The sequence below is a fragment of the Mastomys coucha genome, unplaced genomic scaffold, assembly GCF_008632895.1.
Source record: "Mastomys coucha isolate ucsf_1 unplaced genomic scaffold, UCSF_Mcou_1 pScaffold16, whole genome shotgun sequence".
Taxonomy (NCBI): domain Eukaryota; kingdom Metazoa; phylum Chordata; class Mammalia; order Rodentia; family Muridae; genus Mastomys; species Mastomys coucha.
This window is the reverse complement of record NW_022196898.1, coordinates 30174911-30195356: the sequence shown is the minus strand read 5'-3', so window position 1 is coordinate 30195356 and position 20446 is coordinate 30174911. Positions and strand designations below refer to the sequence as shown.

General features: G+C 36.3%; 1 protein-coding gene across 1 annotated transcript in view; it reads right to left on the bottom strand.

Annotated features, from left to right (window-relative positions):
* Positions 1-20446, bottom strand: part of Pdgfc (platelet derived growth factor C) — a 169011-nt gene that overhangs the window by 39150 nt on the left and 109415 nt on the right. Inside the window, exon 3 of the mRNA XM_031374165.1 lies at positions 62-242. Coding sequence (XP_031230025.1) covers positions 62-242 — 181 coding nt within the window. The remainder of the gene's footprint in view (positions 1-61; positions 243-20446) is intronic.

The window sequence follows — 20446 nt, the reverse complement described above, 5'->3', positions numbered from 1 at the left end:
AAAAAAAAAAAAAAAAAAAAGCTGACTCAGTGAAATAGTAAAATCTCAAAGTAGTACTTACTGGCATGATAATACTGTAGTGGATGCAGAATCCAGGTTCGGATGGAAAATACTCATCAGATACAAATCTTATCCTGATATGATTTCCCTTAGAAGTCTGCTTTCCTGGCACAGTCCCAGAACCACACCAGCGTCCTAAAACACTTCCATCACTGGGCTCCTCAACTTCTACAAAATCATACCTGTGAGGAGGCAAAGGGGGCAGAGATTGGTGTCATTGCTTATCTAGGCAATGGAAACTTTATGTGTACAATGCATCTATGGAGCACACCATGATTTGTCCCCAATTATCCTTGAAAGGAGAGACCTTGAGATGCAGAAGTTAAAGAGAATTATAAATGAAAACCCAGTTGGAAAAATTGAGACTTTTTTACAAAGCCATCAGATTTGCTAATAACAAAATTGAGATTGATCAGACATTTAAAACAAATATTTTGCATACAGCAAAATTATGACTTTTAATCCATGAGTTATTCAAGTTCCTATCTTAGTTCCTACTATCATTGTTCAAATTTCCTAGTTAAAAAAATATATTTTGCAGACTTTATGAACAATTACTAATTTAGAAAAGCATGGTACTAAAAGAATACCGAGAATACTGCTAATACTTATCAAGAAGGTGCAGTCTACCAGTTGTCTATTTTGATGTTGGGGGTAGATGACATGCATTTGAATATTAACACATATATTTCCTCATAAATCACTTTGCTATTAGTCCAGCTCCCTTTGGTTTCTGAGGGTGGACATGTGTCTAACACATGCTTAGTGACTGCTCTACTACTGGGGAATACATCTCCAACTTTGCCTAACACACAGACTAGTCTGTAAAATTTTCTTTAACAGTTGCACTTATAAATGAATGATAGTTTCTCTGGATTGAATTTCAAAATAATAAAAAGAAAATTATAAAACTTTTAATGAGAGAGAAGTCTGACATGTTCAAAAATTATTGATAGATTTTTAAAAAAAATTGAATATAAATACACCAGACAAAAATCAAAACCAACATTTTATATAGTATTAGATTTAAAGACAACATTGATAATAAAAAACAACATGTAGACAAATGTATAGTTATGAATCTTCTCCTAAGGAATGTAACAACATTCATCAGCTTCATTTTTCTCACAAAAACTAAGAAACTAAGATCATTTAAAACGACAGAATACAGTCAGTGTTGAAGAATTCCTGTCCCAGAGTTGTCACTCAATGAAGCTTGCTCCAGATCTATGCAGCATCACACCTACTTCCATATAAGTCTATATTTTAATGTAGCCCAGAGAATTTTAAAGCATCAAAAAGAAAATGTTCGATAACAAGAGAAGACAATTGTTATGCTACTATCCGAAGAGAAATCCAGACTATTAAGCTATCTAGGCTCAAGGCAGCCATTATTCATTACAGGAGTTTAGAAGGATGGAAGTTAGGATCCATACTGAGGTGGCAAAAGTAGACACAGTTAAGTAGTGCAGACCTAAGTAAAAAAAATATATATATTATTGTTTAAACAGTTGTTTTTACCATTTTCATAACAGAACCGCACAGAAAACAAAGTTCCTACTTGGGGAGCTCTGTTTCCATTTGAGGAAGTAAACCTGTCCAACTGGTTTTCTACCACTCCTTACAGAGATGCATAAGTGTGTCAAGATACAAGGAGGAATAATCATTTCCTTGGGCTCAGGATCCATAAATCAGATGGTAAAATCGCTAATGAAAGTGAGCTGTGGAATGCCGGAAGAGCAGGGGCAATTTTACACAGCTAGATTAGGATCCCTTTACAAAGGACTTAATATTTGGGCTGTTAACGTGTTCTGATTGCTTGACCTGGACTAAAGAGGGAGGGAAGTGGAGATGCATGCTAGCAGGAGGCACAATAGATAGGTAATACAAGAGGGAAGGGGCCAGGCATGGTCAACCGTGAATACAGGATGGCAAACAAAGAAAATGATACAGACCAACCTGGGAAAAAAAAATCAGTGTAAGCACTAAGATTTTGGTATTTCAGACTCGGTTGTTAAAATTTTACTTGCGATACAAAATCACACACAGAGGTGGGCACAGCTTTTAATAGGACCAATTCTTCCTTAAAATATTTAATTCAATACATTAGAAGTCTGATGTTTTCATATGTATGAGTTCCTAGTTTCCTTTTAAATTTTAAGATCTGGTAATACCAACTATTGTTACTCTGATATGATTCACACAGGCTTCAGAATGGTGTCAGTTCCAGGACAAGAAGTGTTCTAGTTCACTTTATTGTCTTTCTCCTCATACCTGTAGGCCAGGAACACAGTAAAGGCTTGATAGGAACATGTTGGGTGAATAGGTGAATGTTTACTTAAACCTCACAGTCACTGAAGTTAGAGTTGGATGGAAATAGCCATGGAGATGTGCTGTCCTAACAGTCTTAGAACTATGGATCTGCTCTCCATATATTTTACATATATAAATCTCATGTATTTATACTAATTGACACAGTTGTGCATCTAGTTTGTCAGTCCCTGTAGTATATATATATATATAGCATAGTCAATGAAAGAGTGCCAGATACACCGTCATCACCTATCTGAGAAATTTGAAGAAACATTTCAGGTGTGAGAATAAAGAAAGGGTCCTTTAAACAGCAACCTGCAAGGAAACAGAAAACCTGGGTGCAATCTGGAAGCAGTGGCACAAAATCTCAGGAGAGTGAGAAGAAAGACTTCTCACTAGAAGCAGACAGAAGCAGAAGCAGCCAGCAGCACAAAACCTCAAAGAAGTTCAACATTAGTCAAGTGCACGTATTGGATTTGAAACCACAAGCCATTTTCAACAAGTAAACTGGGAAGCTTGCATTGTGTTCAATAGTTTCTAGAGACCATTTTCAAAATGACTATTAAGCTTTTAGATAGAACACATTATAAGGGGAAAATATCACAATTCCTATAGCTACTTTTATTATAGCTAATTTTCATTTATGTCAAAAAATAAACACCATATAGGCTTACTTGATTACCAATTGTCTTTGAAACACTTTAAAGGCAGTTCCTAAAGCACAACAAAACACTGGGGCTATAAATGTTAAGACCTTATAACAAACCAAGTATGTCTGGGGTTGGTACTTGTCTAGCATCAGTGCAGCAAGTATGAGGCTGCTGCCCAGCACAGTAATATCAAACAACAAAGCCTTAATTTGGGCCTTGTCTAATTTACATATTGACACAGAACTCACTACTATACTGATTAGAGAAGGGTGTCCAGCCCATTATGGTTCCATGAAGGTTTTCTAATGAATTTGGTGTCAGATTTAAATTAATTTCTGGATTTATGGCCAGATCTTGGCAGCTCACTGTGCCCTGTTGAGACATAGCCAAAGTTCTATTCACCAAATTTTTTGAAGGAGCTATGGAGTTTTCTACTTTGTGGGAAAGAAAGAAATATCTAAAATGTATACTCTGTCTATGAAACAGAAAATTTAATATAAACTACTAGTTGTTTCATATTAAATTAGGCACTTCAAGTTTTGATCCCCACAGTTATTATTATACAATAATATAATTAGGAAATTTATCCAATTATTGTAACTTTCACAATCCTATCTAATAATCTGTGAGGCATATAGGAAACTTAAGAATATCAATAGAATAATTACTTATTAAAGCTTACATTTTCCTCTTTTAAAAAAATGCCATTATCAACAAACTTTTGTTTAAAAACTTGCACTGAAAGTCAAGGTAGACAGATTATGGATGAAGATGTTGCTCAGTTGCAAAGCACTTGATTATCTTGTACTAGGTCCTAGGTTCAATGTCCCAGCACCACAATTTTTTTTAAATGGAATAAAGATCAAAATAGAATAAAATAGAACAGGCAGTGTGTGTGGGGAGGTGGCATACCTAAAATGCATATGCCTATCTCACTATTAAAATCTTATCGTATTGCAAAGGACAAAACAAAACAAAAAACAAAAATACTATTGGCATGTGATTCAATATTTGCTTTCAATCTACAGAATACATTCAGTGGGTTTTGGAAAAGGATAATGCATGTTAATCTAAATTATTTTTTCTAATGATTTACATATTATGTTTCTCACTTTTTTTCCCCTGATGCCTTCAGCAGAATAAGGGATTCATAAAAGGAGCCATTTGAAGGATGTTTACTAACATAGTTCAAAACCTCATGAAGGAAAGGAAGAGAGAAACTAATGAGAAAATCATAACTCCAGGCCATAGTAAAAGGGAGTGGGAAATGATTAAAGCACGCCATCCATGCATTCTCAGGTGACCATACTGGAGAAACAGTAATCCTTACAATACACTCCCAAGTATTAATTTTCAAGGTGAACAATTACCCGCACCACTATTTAAAGGATTTACTAAGCATGAGCCAATCAAACATCACATTCTCAGAGCAACATGATGCAGCACACACAGGGCAAAGTGACTGGTAATGACCACTCCCCCTCTCTACCACACTCCTGGGACCCAGGGAGGATTTATGTTCTTTTATGTTTTACAAACAAGTCTAATGTTGTAGGCAAAACTTTTGTTCTCCTGTGGGAATGTAGGAAGTGTGAGGCTATGGGAGCTGAATTCTTACTCCTAAGAATGTAAGGAGTACACCAGAGAGATAAATTCACTGGTAAACACAATTGTCAGACAGCCAGCTTCTTTCAACAAAAATAAACCAACCCTGCAGAGCGGGCTGTCTCTAGTTCATTCTGAATAAAACCCTATCAATTAAACCTGCCCCATGATTTATCAGCCTGATAGTAGTGAGAAAAGATGCCAAGTACATGTGGATTATAGAAAGTCTGGCTCTGCAAGTGTCAACTGGTTCAGGAGCAGGTTGGGATAGGTAATAAAAATAATAAGATGACAATTACTGTACGGAGCTTATCGGCTTATGCCTTTGCTATCCACACACAAACAGAATCTTCAGACTCCTATTCAAACACCAGATGTTCTTCTAGACACCAATTAATACAGAAAATACTTTGAAATAATATCATATTTATTAGGTGATTACAATATGTTAGGCATGTTTTTAGGTGCTTCTTAGTATTTTCCCAATAGATCCTCTTAGCAAATGAAAGTGGAAGTTTCTAATTGTACTCAGTTATGGGTTACTAAATATAGAGAAGCTAAGTAATTTGGCTAAGTTTACAAAGTAAAGTTACAGCTTTAATTTTGAAAGCTAAACCTCAGACTCCAAGGTCTTAGAAGCTAATACCCACTCACTATACTTAAAATACATCTCTATAATTAATTTTATTTTATTTTATTTTGTAACTACAGGGAAAATATATGTAACTAGACAAAAACTGACTATGAAGTCATGTTTTATGGGCTGGAAAACACAGACTCTAACAAATGAAACTGAACACATAGCTTGCTAGTCTAGATTATTTTTTATAGCTAACTTGGTAATATTTATTATCAGCAACTCTTTGAGAATTTTAAAACAATGTACACGGTGGGAGCCAAGCACACAATTATAATTGCCAGGACAAACAACAAATGATGGGGACATTCTTACAGAAACAGTAGAGCTCGCCCTATGAGAGGTGACTCAAGTTGTTTTGGCATGAGGAGATTTCAAAGTAATCCTTATCACTAACTTTTAAAAAATGCAACTGTATAGGCTACTAATTCAACTTACAAAAAAAGAAATAAGGACAAGACAAGGGAAAAAGCAATAATAACTAGAAATAAAATTTAAGAGGTATAAGCAAACAAAATAAGTACTCATAATTTAAAAAAAATGGTAGAAAGAGAGAATAATGAAAGAAAAAAGAAAGAAAGAAAGAAAAAAGAAGGAAAGAAAGAAGGAAAAGAATGAATAAGGAGACAGAACAAGAAACATGCAGAAGATATAATTACAGTTAAAAATTTTATAATTTAGGCCGGGCGGTGGTGGCGCATGCCTTTAATCCCAGCACTTGGGAGGCAGAGGCAGGCAGATTTCTGAGATCTGAGTTCAAGGCCAACCTGGTCTACAGAGTCAGTTCCAGGACAGTCAAGGCTACACAGAGAAACCCTGTCTCAAAAAAAATTATAATTTATGACATTTTCATTAAATAGATTTAAAAAGTTGTAAAAAATAATGGCTACAATATGAATTATCAACTTGGTAATAGCAGAATTAAAGTAAATAATAATTCTTAAATTGAAAAGTTGGTCAGTATTTATCCATATAAAAATGAAATCAAAGGTGGTTTTATGAGATGTTATTAAGCTATAAACAAATTCATCATTCCAATTTTTCATAATTATAAAACATTGAAAATTATAATCTTCCCAATTAATATGATAATCTTCCCTAATCCTTGTATTGAATTCTCTGAACTGGCAATATATAGGATTCAGAAATATGACTCATTTCACTCTGATAGGCAATGGAAACAAATTACTACCTATTAGCCATCAGAAGACTATATGATTAGTGTAATCAGCCTAGTATAAGCTTTGTCCATGAATAAAGAGGAATAAAAAATACTCCATAAAATATTAAAAGGAATAACATCAGTATGATCATAGTAGTAAATGAATCACCAGCATGGCCTAATTAATTGGTTACTAAAAATTGGAAGCAGAAGACTTTCAAATTTGGTTGAAAATTTCTTAACAGAAAAAAACCACATGCATTGTCTGAAGTGAAGATTAGTTGATTACCACATTAGAACATAATGAGGATCTCTCCTTACCATTGGAATTTTAGAGAAGGAGCTATAGATAAATTTGAAATAGAAGAAAGAAAAATATAATAAGAATAGAGACAATAAATATCTTTGGTTGCTTATAGACTTGAGTGTGGGTATATGCATGCTTGTGTGTGTGTGTGTGTGTGTGTGTGTGCTTGCGCGCACGCGCGCACATGTGTGAGACCAAGAGTTAATTTTGGGTGTCCTCCTCGGGAATACTACCCATTTCCTTTGAAATAAGGTTTCTCATTGTCCTGGAGCTTCACTGTAGAACTTAGAAGTTGATATGATGCTTTCCTCAATGTCTTTTCCATTTCAGTTTTTGAGTCAAGGTCTCCTGCTGAAACCAATGGTTGCTGTTTCTGCTAGACTGTCTGTCCAGCAAACCTGTGGACACCCCTGCCATTTCCTTTCTGGCTAGTAAAAGAATAAGTCACACCTGTTGTTTTCACAGCAGGCCTGGGCACTCAGCTGATCCTCACCATTGAAATCAAGCATTTTACAAGCATAGCCTTACCTGTTCCCAGCTAATACATTTTGAGAACAGAATTCAGCAGTTAGTACAGAGGCTAAAGAGCTCAGTCCTGGAGCAATAGAATTGAGTTATACTATGGATATAGGGGCAGTTCTGATGCTAAGGTCCTGTTCCCTAATTGGTTCTTTTTGTTTTGTTTTGTTTTTGAGGCCCTTTTATTTTTTTCAAAGGACCCTTTTAAAAATTTATAACTACAAAACAGTTGCCATACATTCTGCCATAAATAAAAACAAACAGTAAGGCAGGACTACATAAGCAAACTGAGAACGAATGTTTTTCAGAAAATGTGAAAATGTTTTACAATCATAAGCCATCCAGTTTTTAAAATAAAACTGTGGAAAACTTACAAATCTTCAAGTGGCACATACAAGACACCCTTGAAAAGGAACAAGATGTGGTGTTGTCATTTTGTACTGTTATTTAAAACCTAATCTTGCTTAGAGGATAGGTCTGCTTCAAATTCAAAATCCACACAGGCTTGGGTTTTTTTCTCAAGAACCGTATGACAGAGGCACCAATGACAATACAACTTTGTTTCCAAAACCTTGTAACAAAGCGTTGTCTCTTTAAAACATATGACTTAAGAGGCAAAAAAGGAATCCTGGGTAAGAGTTTTTTCTCTCAGAGGCTGGTAGGTTTTTAAGCTGACTCATCGTATTCGCTTCTGCTGCCGTGCTCTGTAAATGTCATGAACAGGGGGGACTACAGCCCCCTTTTCTTCATCTTCGTCTGAATCCTCGTTGGGCCTTTTGACAGCCTTTGTGAGTACAGCACTACTTTCCACTGGGCCGTTGCGTGCTAAGCTAGCTGCTATAATTCCAGACCCAGTTGTAGCTCCTTCCATAGTGCCTGTTCTGAAAGATGAAGTGGATAGAAAACCTGAGTACCCTAAGCCAGACACTCAGCAGATGATTCCATTTCAGCCAAGACATTTAGCACCTCCAGGCTTACACCCAGTCCCCGGTGGAGTGTTTCCAGTGCCTCCTGCCGCTGTTGTTTTAATAAAGCTGCTCCCTCCTCCTATCTGCTTCCAGGGTCCTTTTGTACAAGTGGATGAACTGATGGAAATTTTCCGAAGATGCAAGATACCAAATACTGTTGAGGAAGCTGTGAGGATCATCACAGGTGGGGCCCCAGAGCTGGCTGTGGAAGGCAACGGCCCAGTGGAAAGTAGTGCTGTACCCTAATTGGTTCTTGATCTGTCAGTAAAGAAGCCATGCATGGGTCAGTTGCTAGGCAGAAGGAATAGTCAGGATTTCCAGGTACCTGGAAGAAAAGAGACAGATGCAAGGGAGGAAAGAATTCACCATGCTCTGGAGAAAGAAGAACCAAGTAGCCATGTGGGATCTCAAGAGGAGCAGGGAACTGTGGCCACTCCTACAGATGGGTGGTCAAGGATGCTTAGCAGGCACTAGATATATCTTAGCAACTAAAGTTTAGAACAAGTGAGAGGTGGGGAAATAAGAATAATGTTAAGGACGATATTTCCAAGTGGGAGAAAATAGTGCCCAGCAATTGTGTCCAAAGGCAAGTTGAAAGGAACATCTGTGGTTGTGTCTTTTATTCATGGATTAAAGGGAAGCTGGGTGGGGGCTAGTAGCAAGGGCCCATTCCTGGAGCTTAGGCTGGGTAGCATAAAGCTACACACATGGAGGTAACTTTTATACATCATTTATGTTGAGGTAGATCTAACAAGAACTGGTGTGAGATAAGGAAGAAAGAAATCAAAATTTATTTGAAACTTTGGGCTTTTAAGAAGGATTGGGACAAACAAAGATAATTCAGTAAAAAGGCTGAATACGGGATTAATAGACAACAATATCTTTTGTTTATGACTAAAGACTCGGAAACTCATAGGGGAAAATGTAGGTCACTGCAGATGTCCAAACACAGAAAAATACACTAAGCCAATATGAATGAACATTTACTGTCTGCAAAATGTATAACTGAAAGACAGGAAGTCATGGACTTGCTTATATTTTTTCAAAATCTTGATAAGTTTTCTAGTGTTTTGTGTAAAATAGTTAATTACCCTAACAAAACAAATATGGCGAGGCATGTAAAAGGAACCAGTGCTCCTCAAGTATCCAACACCAGACAAAACTCAACTGGCTACTCTGACTATGCCCGAGGCCAGGATATAGTAGGTTATGAAATAAATCAAAGCCATACAAGTAAGACTCAAGAAGGCAAAGGCAGAAGCCTGGCATGAGGTTAAAGGTCATAGTTCAAGAACCACACTGGCTTTGGTAAAATAGAACACACGAAGAAATCATTCCACCTTAAATGACATTATTCATAATTGATTCTCTGTAAGTCCCTTCGAAACACTTCAGAGACTCATTTTACAAAACTAAGATAATTAATAATTAACTCTAAAAATGTTTTGTGAGGTTTAAATGAGAAACAGTGCCTGACATGGTACTACCATAGTTTCTAACAACAATACTTGTTTTTGCTTTGGGGATGGGGATAAGTGTATATGAGTGTGGCATGCATATACAGGTGCAAATGTGTGGGAACTTACCCTCTAAACTGCACTGGCTGATGGGCAAACTTCAGGGATCCTGATCAGTGCCTCCCCAGCACTGTGGATACAATAAGTACTGCTGCAACTGACTTCTTACTTGAATTCTGGGACTTGAATCCTCATGGTTGTACTGAAACCATTTTACACACTCACCATTTTCTCATTCTGGTAATCACTAGTTCTTTTAAAGACAACAATTTCCATGAATATGACATATAACCTTTAATGAAAGACTTTAGCTGTATGGAAGAACAGGCCTCCAAACCTCTTATGTCATTATAAGCACAGCAGGCATTCTGCTTAATTAAAATATTGAAATTATTTTGAAAGTACCTGGATATAGCTGTGAGTACAATATGACAATTTATATGAAACTCCTAAGTAGGCAAACTAGTAGAGCTAATTTAAGAGGTAATATGGAAGCTTCTCCAAAAAGTGAGTACAGAATCTCAAACTGTGTACATCCATCCCACTTTGGGGATACATACACGGAACATAAGGCAGTATATTAAGCCACTTCAGTATTATTCTCAATAGCAAAAGCATGGAAGAAATTTAGTTATAATCTACAGATAAGTAAATAAAATGTCCAGTGTGTGAGTTAGATGTGTTACCCTTTAAAAAGGAAGAATGCTTATCATTCTGTCATTTACTACAATATATAAGGAGATTATGATAAATGAAATAAGGCAGGCATGCAGAAAAATATTATTTAGCCTCACTTATACATGAAATCTAATATATATATATATATATATATATATATATATATATATATATATGTCTACCTTATAGAAACAGAATAAAAAGACGACAACCAGAGGCTGAGCTAAGGGAGGGGCTATGGAAATGGCAGTTTTTGACTGCAAGGGGAAGCTTCAATTATGATAAAGGAATATGTTACTAATCAGGATGCTTCATGATGAGTGTAAGTCAGAGCCCTAAATCGCAACAGAGGGGGAGCCCAACTACTCTAGTTACGTCCTCTGTTGAAACAGTTGTCTTGAATTTAGTGTGTCTAGAACAAGATTTGCATGTAGATATTTTCTCTTTATACTTGCGTCTCTTTTATTAAGAAACAGATTTATTGATCACTTAAAAAAATCTGAGTACTTTCTTATATTTCCTGGATTATCAATGCTATGCTTAGTGTGGGGCTGTAGAACAATGTGTAAAAATCAGTCCTTCAAAGGCTGAATATCTTGTGTCTAAGGTCTAATAGATTCTGAAATACAATTACCAGTTGCTTCTACTTTCAGTGGAAGTTCACTTTCTATCACTGCATTGTTAATGACAAGAAGCCAAAGTTTGGACAGTAGTAATAAGTATCAATTCAAGATGGGTCCCAAGAAAGAGAACAGAACAAGTTACTAATAAGATGAGGTGCAGCCTACTCAGAGCCCTCTCCTCTGAAGAGCATATCCTTATACTCTGACATAGTCTAACTGGTGACGAATTTTACAGAAGCATCTCACTAACATGGGATGGTTTGTGGTATACAGCTGCTCCTTAAACACAGCTTCTGTGAGGCACTAATAAATCAACCACAACTAAGTACCAGTTATATATGATACCTTTACACATGTGGGAACAACTCTATTGGGCATTAACAAAGTCAATTTGAGATGCTACATTTAAGAAATGAAACTGTCATTCTGCAGGTAAGAGCACTTGCTGCTTTTGACAGGACCTAGATTTCCAGCATACACATCAAAAAGTTCACGGGGAAGTCTATGAGTCTACTTCCAGGGGTTTTAACAATCTCTTCTAATCTCTGTGGGCAACAGCATATGTGTGTTTCACATTTGTACATACAGGCACTCATATATGCACAAAACAATCTAAAATGATAAAAAAGTTGTCATAATCCATCTTTACTGGATGAAGGAAACACGTGGAGACTGAAATAATAAAATGGTAATTGACTTGCACACAGTCATCACACTGTCTGGGAGCACAAATCTTGACATAGGACAATAATTGATCCTTCTCACTAAAAGACTTGGATCTCAAAAAGCAGATAAACAAAAATCCCTAATTCTACTCACAGGAAAAGCATAGAAATAGGTTTTATTTTGTTTTGCTTTCCTTTGGTATATTTTCTGGATTTACTACATGGTTTTGTTTACTAGGACAAGGGACTACGCTGATGTTTGGGATTCTGTTCTTGAACCCAATGATTGAATAAGGAGGGGTTAGTCTTTTAATGTTTTCATTTCCAAAGAAAGGAAACAAAGCAGAAAGCTTTATCTCAAAGGAGCAAGTCTAGTCATCAGGTGACGTGATTATGGCTAAGGAGATTACTTCATATTTGATGGTGTGAAAAGAGAAATGAGAAACACCAGGCTCAGTGCCCACTTGGATAATTCCCCTCTAGGCAAGATCCTGTGGTAGGGATTATGTGCAATACTTTTATTTTCTTCTTGTACAATTTGAAATATGCTTTCCTTTTGGCTATTTCCTCTCTGTGTTACCCTTTCAAGGTGCTTTTATAGCTGACTCCATCACAGCCTTTTACAGGTCCGCACATCGCAAGGAGCCCTAGCAGGTTTAACAATTTCCCATACATTGCTGCATTCCCCTTTTTTGTTCCAGTTGATTTCTCTCAGATCTTTCTCCTCTGTAGAAGAGACAAGATATTTTTTTAAATTGTGATTATCTTATGACTTCTATTCATATATTAATAAATTTTTATCTTCACACTTATTCTACAGTCCTAAATTTCCCTCTAGAAATACACAGTACCAATGATATATTTCACTTCCGAGTATCTCCTTTTCTCTATCCCCATCTCACTCTTTCCCTGTGTCTTTCTTTCTCTCCATCTCTATCTCTATATCTATCTATCTATCTATCTATCTATCTATCTATCTATCTATCTATCTATCTATATCATTAGTTAGTTAGTTAGTTAGTTAGTTATAAGTATAAATTCCAAAGCCCTTTGCTGTAGGACAGCCTTCCATCAGTAGCAGTTCACTAATTCTTATAAAAGCAAATAGAATTTGAACCCTGATGTTTCAGATATGTATCTGAAAAGCTGTGCTAATTATTATACACACAATTAAAGGTATAGGACAATACATGTCTATATTTAACAATTTATATTTTCATTTAACCTAGATCTTAAAATATAGAAATTAAACTATAGTCTTAAAGAGATAATATGTACTTTTGGGACAATATCTTCATGATTCCTGTTTGATCAGATGTTCATCATTATAGTGTGAGCATAAAAAGGCTCCACTGGGATAGTCAGAGCACAGAAGGTCTTCATGCTACCCAGAAGTAAGACACACACAACGGCTCCCCTTTATCCTTCAGACTTCAGTTAGAGAACCTATAAAATTTTGCAGACAGCTTTCCATCTACTTTAGGGATTTTGGGCAACTGAGTCATTGTGGGCTACTTAAGCCTTTAGTCACTATGAATCTCAACCTGGGCGAGACAGCATATTTCACCAGATGGTAAATATGACCACATCTTTTGGTACAGTGATTACAGCAATAATGGCCCTGTCATAGGTCAAACACTTTATGTCACCAGATTTATTACTCAGTGTTTCCAAGCCACACAGCAGTACATTTCATTGGATATACGTAGAAAAATACCTAGTAATAACTTTCAAAGATTACACATCAATATTTGAAAATTATATATGAAGTCCCCTAATGCAGAATTATCTTCCCACTTCACTTGACACACTTCCACTTCTACTTAGATTGTAGATGTATAGGAACTCCTCAGGCAAGTGCCTTCTGGGAGTCCCAGGGCAGAGGTAGTGATGTCTTTGCAGCATGGTCCATATCACACCCATCACAATTTTGAATTTTATTTTTTTCATGAACATTCCTTTGCTATTCAATGCTTTCTAGAGGTCAAAGAAGCTCTGAATACTCTTTGGATCCCTGATACATAGTATGATGTTTGGTTGGTGCATAGCAGGGTACATGACTGCTAGCTAAATGGGAGAATGAGTGAGTGTACATAAAGATAATAAGGAAACAGGTTTATAAACAAATATCAGGAGATGGAGTTGGCAAAACACAAATTTGCATACTCTGTTCCAATAGAAATAACTCATTTTTCTCTTAAACATTTTATTCTTGTTTTCACTCCAATTCACATTAAATACAAGCTAACAGATTTTTTTTTCATTTGTAGCTACACATGGCTTTTAAAATGAGGGAATACTTTGTTTGGAGTTATGAATTGGATATAATGTTCTAGAATTTATTTTGATGTTAGTAGTCTTCCAGTTCTCATTCATGTACAATCACCATGGTGACCACTGAACCTTGTGTACATGCCTCTCTCTCTGAATTAACACTAGATGTGAAACTTGGTATACTTTAATCTTATGATCTAGCTTTCTCTATCTTTATCTTTATGTGTCTCCCAGACAGTACATTATCAAATTGTACTGGACAGACAACTAATTGATAACATACTTACTCTGCCACATCCCACCTCAGTAATCTCTACTCTACTGAACACAGAAATGAGAAGGCAGTGTTAATTACATATTCACAAGTGACTTAAATCTTGTATTAGTGGCTAATCATTTTCTTAGACTAAATAACTTGCTTTTTAGGAAGTAACTATAGAGATTGAAGTTAAATGTTTTGATACACTGTGTCTGCTTTTAAAATAAGAGAAGAAAATTATGAAGTGTGTGACTAATCTCTAACCTTCTTCATATAGATGCATTTGAAGTAACAGAAGTGTTACTTCAAATGTTTTTTTACTTAAAATATTTTGTCTATGTCCCCCCTACACATTAGAATCGCACAGTCTGAGGTCCTCATCAGATTACTACAGATGACATCTGTGGACCTTCATAAGACCTCTAAAGCCAAATTCTCTTGCACACCCCCTGTGCTGGTTTGAATAGGTATGGTCTTCATAGACTCACGTAGTTGGACGCTTGTCTAGAAGGAGTGGTTCTATCAGGAGGTATGGCCTTGTGGGAAGAACTTTATGTTTGTAGGGCAGCCTTTAAGGTCTCTTACATACTCATACTACTTCCAGAATGGCACACAGTCTCTTTCTGCTGCCTTCAGATCAACATATAGAACTCTCAGCTCTTTCTCTAACACCACGTCTGCCTGCTTGCTACCAAGCTCCCCAACATAACTAAACCACTGAAACTCTAAGTTGGACCCAATTAAATGTTTTCCTTTATAAGAGTTTTTGTGGTCATAATGCCTCTTCACAGCAATAAAGCCTTAACTAAGACATGCTGGAATCAATATGAATCAGGGCTCACCTCCCATAACAACAGGCTTTAACTGACCATGCTGCCTTCTGAAAACATAGTTTGGGGTGTCAATCACAGTTCTTTTCTTTTATGTCTGGATTTCTAGGATCATCCCTTCATTAAAATGCCTTGCATTTCTTTCTGGTTTCGACACTGCTATTTTCTAGGAGCTTGTTATTGAGCAACTCAATAACAGGTCAGGGGAGGGAGCTGAGAAGATGTTGAGTCACTTCTTCTAAAGGTCATATCTGAATGGGAATTCATCAAGGTAAAAGTCAAATGTGATGTTTCTTTGCAGCCACCATGCTGATTAGGCCAATGAGTCTTTCTCAGAAGACAGAAGCATATTGATGTTTCTTGCCTACTGCTCAAGCTTACCTATATTCCTTAAGTGTGCAATAAGCAAATCTTTTGAGACTGTATATCTGTTCACACTTCTATACTATCAGTCATCTCACCAATATAAAGTATCTTAGGCAATCCACTTGTATAAGAGAAGGGTTATCTAGACTCTCAGCACTGGAGCTTTCTATCCATGAATGATCATGCATCATATTTCCAGATTGTATGGAGGCAAAATATCATGAAAGGAGAGCAGTGTCCAGCAAAAAGTCTTCCATCATAAACCAAGGAGAGAATACACAGGATGGGCTAGAGACATACAATCCCCTTTGAAAGCAGACCAATATCCTAATGACCTCCTACTAAACCCTACCTTCAGAAGTTCTACTATCTCACAGTAATGTCACTCTGGCTATCAAACTTTAATACAAGTATCAATGGAGAACAGTCAACATCCGAATCATAGAATACAATTTCAAATCCAAATGATGCTATATATTTCATATGCTTTGTAAGTATAGTCAGTTTTGCAAGACACCCTTTACTACAGACTCTTTTGCTTCTGCTTTTGTTTGACAGGCCAAATAAGTACTTATCTGATGACAGAAGCATATTCATGCTTCTTGTCTGTAACTCAAGCTTACTTACACTCCCTAAACATGCAATAAGCATATATGAACTCTGATGTAGAGTCGTAACATCCACACAATCCTTGCGCAGCACAAACTAGAGCATAACTCACTATGTGTCAACTGAAAAAGATTGAAAAATCATAAGTCTGTATTAAAGGGTTGGGCATGCAGTGATATCCTCTAGACATGTGCCCACATCAAGGTCACATTGACCCACTAGGAAGGTAACTCTTCAAATCATGATAGCTCATTAGTAGATAATCCATAGTCTCTAACAATTTTTTTTTTATTTAGTTCTGTGATCAAGAGAGAAAATGGGATGGATTTTGTTTAGCATGGCAAATACTGAAATAGTTATAATGAACATGTGGAGTTATTATAGATTTATCACCATTATTTATTATTATCATTTTTGTTTATTATTATTTAATGATATGCATATGCCAGAGGAAGGAATTGGATCCCCTATACCTTGAGTTATAGCCTGTTTTCAGCTGTCATGTGGTTGCTGGAAATAAAGTCCAGGTCATCCTCTGCTTGAGCAGTAACTGCCCTTTACTGCTTAGCCCCAGTAATTTTGTTGCTATGTGTTATTACACTTACATCTGAAACCATTTATATTAGATCTACAAGCTCAGGTATCTTTCATCTCCCTTTCAGTCTCTATCCTCACTTGCTGGGCAGATAACAGCAAGACTACATGAAAGTCACCTCCATGTAGATCTAAAAGCTCTTCCTACAGATTTAGAGAAGAGCCCGGGGTGGGGGAGGGAGAAGAGTTAGCCAATGAATACAAAAGAGAGCTTAATAATAATAGTTTTTGATATTTTTTAAACATTAGTATGACCATAACCAACCATAATATAATGTATATTTCAACTAGATAGAAGAGGAATTTATGAGTCATCTCACCACACAGGAAAAATAAATGTTTGAGATGACACATATGCCGAATGCCATAATTTGATCATTGTATCATGCACACATGCACCACAGTAGCCCACTTCACCCATACATACATGTAATAATCTTTTAAAAATTTATTTATTTTATGCGTATGGGAGTATGGCCTGTATGCATACATGAAATTATTATTGAATTAAAACTACAGCAATCTCTCCCAACATAAGAGATGGCTGAAAGTTCAGAGTTGCTGTAAATAACCATCATAATTTCTGAAACAGTGGCCTGATAAGGGATAAGCTCATCTGGCCACCTTAGTTTCAATAATCCAACTCCCAGAAACTTAACATTATCAGAAAGTTGTACAATATGCAAGCAGTTTTAGCCTACGCATGTTATATGTAGTCTTTCTCCTTTTTCCCTCTCTCCTCTTATACTTCTATTTTTCTTTTTTCTCTTTGTATGTTACAGGAAACTTAGGATATACTTTTGGGTGTTACTTTTCATCATGGGAGAAATTCCTTAGATTGATAAACACACATCTGAAGTTTAGGAAGTTTAATAGAGAAGGACCAGAGTTAGCAACCTGTTGTTAAATCACTGCAGACACTTTTTGGAAGTTCTTAATCTAGATAAATATTAGGAAAACTGGGATTAGAGATTTTTTTCTCCTCAGAAATCGCTATAATAACATAGAGTACAGGCCTCATTTCCACTGAGATTAACCCAATGGCTCAGCAAAAATAAGGCCTACCACAATCCCATGAAATAATTTTAGAAGCAATAAATTATGGTTCATTCCATTTACACAAATATTTTGATATCATGAACTAGCTTGCTTATTCAAACTGACAAACTGAGATGGAGGGTTACAGAGGGAAAGCTCACACAGAGATTGTTTTCTCGGTCAGTGTGGGCTTTCTGGTGAGAACTGAACAGGGGGCTAAATCAGCTGCCACCTGGCACATTGATTTTGTCTTTCCACAGACTGGGAGGAAAGCTTACTTGAGGACTGAAAATTTACCCAGTCATTTCCCAAGTTATTTGAAAAGCTATAAGGGTAACATATGAGGACAAAGAAGTTTCAGAATGTGCTCAAGGTGACAGGTGGGAGGCTAGCATTTCATAAACATAAGCAGCATACAGAGAAAGAAGATTTCTTGGTTTCATAGGCTTGAGCCTTGTGGTTAAAAGTTAGGGAAGGTGCATGCTGCTTGTTCCTTGAGCAAAGGTGCATGGAGAGGAAAGAAGGCCGTGGGGTTGTCACAGCAGACTCACTGCAAGGACATTTTTTTTTTCCAGTGAGCTGACTCCAATGTGGAATAGCTATTAATTTAAACACTTTCCATTTAAAAGCTAGCACTGGATTAGAGATATACTCTAGTGTAATGAATCATTCATAGATGAAACTATTTAAGAAACCTGACAGTATATTTTCAACTCCAGGCCTTTCAAAAAATTTTTGCAAAGATCTTTAAGTTTCCAATCAGTTTAATAAAAATATTGTTAGTACCTTATTATACTAATATATACCAATATATTAATATATTATATATTATTAATTATATATAATTATAATATGACATATATTATAATTATATATAAGGTACATAAATTATACATATTAATGTATCTTATATAATATAAGATCTTCAAAGAGATAAACAACAAAAATATAAAAGAAACCTAATCAGTACTAGAAAATAACTGCATCTTCTATGCAAATATTATATTCTAATTCTACATCTAATAGATGTAATTCTGATATTACATCTTCTATGTAAATATTGTATATTGATTAGGCTGGAGATAGAGTGCTACCTTAACAGATTATCTTAGTATTCCATTGCTGTGAAGAGACACCATGACTACAGCAACTCTTATAAAGGAAAACAATTAATTGAGGCTTACTTATAGTTTCAGATGTTTAGTCCATTTTCATCATGGCAGGGAGTATGTTAGTACACAGGTAGATTTGGTGCTGGAAAAGTAGCTGAGAATTCTTTTTTGTTTGTTTGTTTGTTTGTTTGTTTTGTATTTAGTAGAGTTTAAAATCTTGCTCTTACTGTGGCACAAGCCCAAAATAAGAACAATTTTTAGACATCGGGTTTCATTGTAATAAGGCTGTATTTCAATGACTCTCACATCACCAAAGGATTTTACCTCCATCATAGCTAAGCTGAGAATTGATGGTTCTGCTGCACCAAGAAATGAATTGTAGGCTCGATTTTTGGATACAGACTTCCTGCTATGGTCAAAGCTATTTGACTTGAGTGAGTGACTTCATTCTCAGCCCACAGAGAACAGGTTACATTCATTTAAGAAATGGTGTAGGTATTAAGATGGTCTATCCAAAAAGTCATTCACCAACTGTTTCAATGAACAATGGTTCTGCTTGGAGGGTGGCACAGACATTAGGTGAGGGTAAGAATTTGGTTCATTAGCTGTGATAATTTGGAAAAGCATTCATCTCAGAGAAAGAGTAACTTATAAAGTCCTCTTCTTCAAACTTGATACAAGAGTTACAAATGTCACTCAAAGCATTCAGTCTCATTTTGTTGTTCTCTTATAAGCCATCTCCCTAGTTAATCATCTATGTTTCTTTGGGATATAAAAATACTTTTGAAATACATAAATATATACTCAGCTATTAAAAACAATAAATTTATGAAATTCTTAGGTAAATGAATGGATCTGGAGAAAATCATCCTGAGTGAGGTAACCCAATTCCAAAAGAACAAACATGGTATGCATTCTCTGATAAGTGATTATTAGCCCAGAAGTTTGGAATACAGGAAGAACAACCCACAAACCACAAGGAACTCAAGAAGAAGGAAGACCAAAAGGTGGACATTTCATTCCTTCTTAAAAGGGGGAACCAAATACCCATGGAAGGAGTTGCAGAGATTAACTATGGAACAGAGACTGAAGGAAGGTCAAGCCAGCCTAAATATAGCTATCTCCTGAGAGGCTTTGACAGTACCTGAATAATACAGATGTAGAGGCTCACAGCCATCCATTGAACTGAGTACAGGGTCCTCAATGAAGGAGTTAGAGAAAGGACCTATGGAGCTGAGGGGTTTGCAGCCCCTTAGAAAGAACAACAATATGAACTAACTAACTAGTACCCTCAGAACTCCCAGGGTCTCAACCACCAACCAAGGACTGCAAATGGAGGGGTCTGATTTTTCTGGCAGCATGTGTATAGTAGAGGATTCCAAATTCGATCATCAGTAGGAGGAGAGGACCTTGGCCCTGTGAAGGTTCTGTGCCCCACTGTAGGGGAATGCCAGGGCCAATAAATGGGAGAGGGTTGGGTGGCAGGCATGGGGAGGGGAGAGGCAACAGGGGTTTGTTTTTGTTTGTTTCTTTGTTTTTCGGAGGGGAAACTGGGAATGGAGAAATTTACATGTAAATAAAGAAAACATCTAATAAGCTGTTCTGAAAACCATAGTATAGTGTAAAGACATGAATTAAACAATACTACTAATAGAGAGGC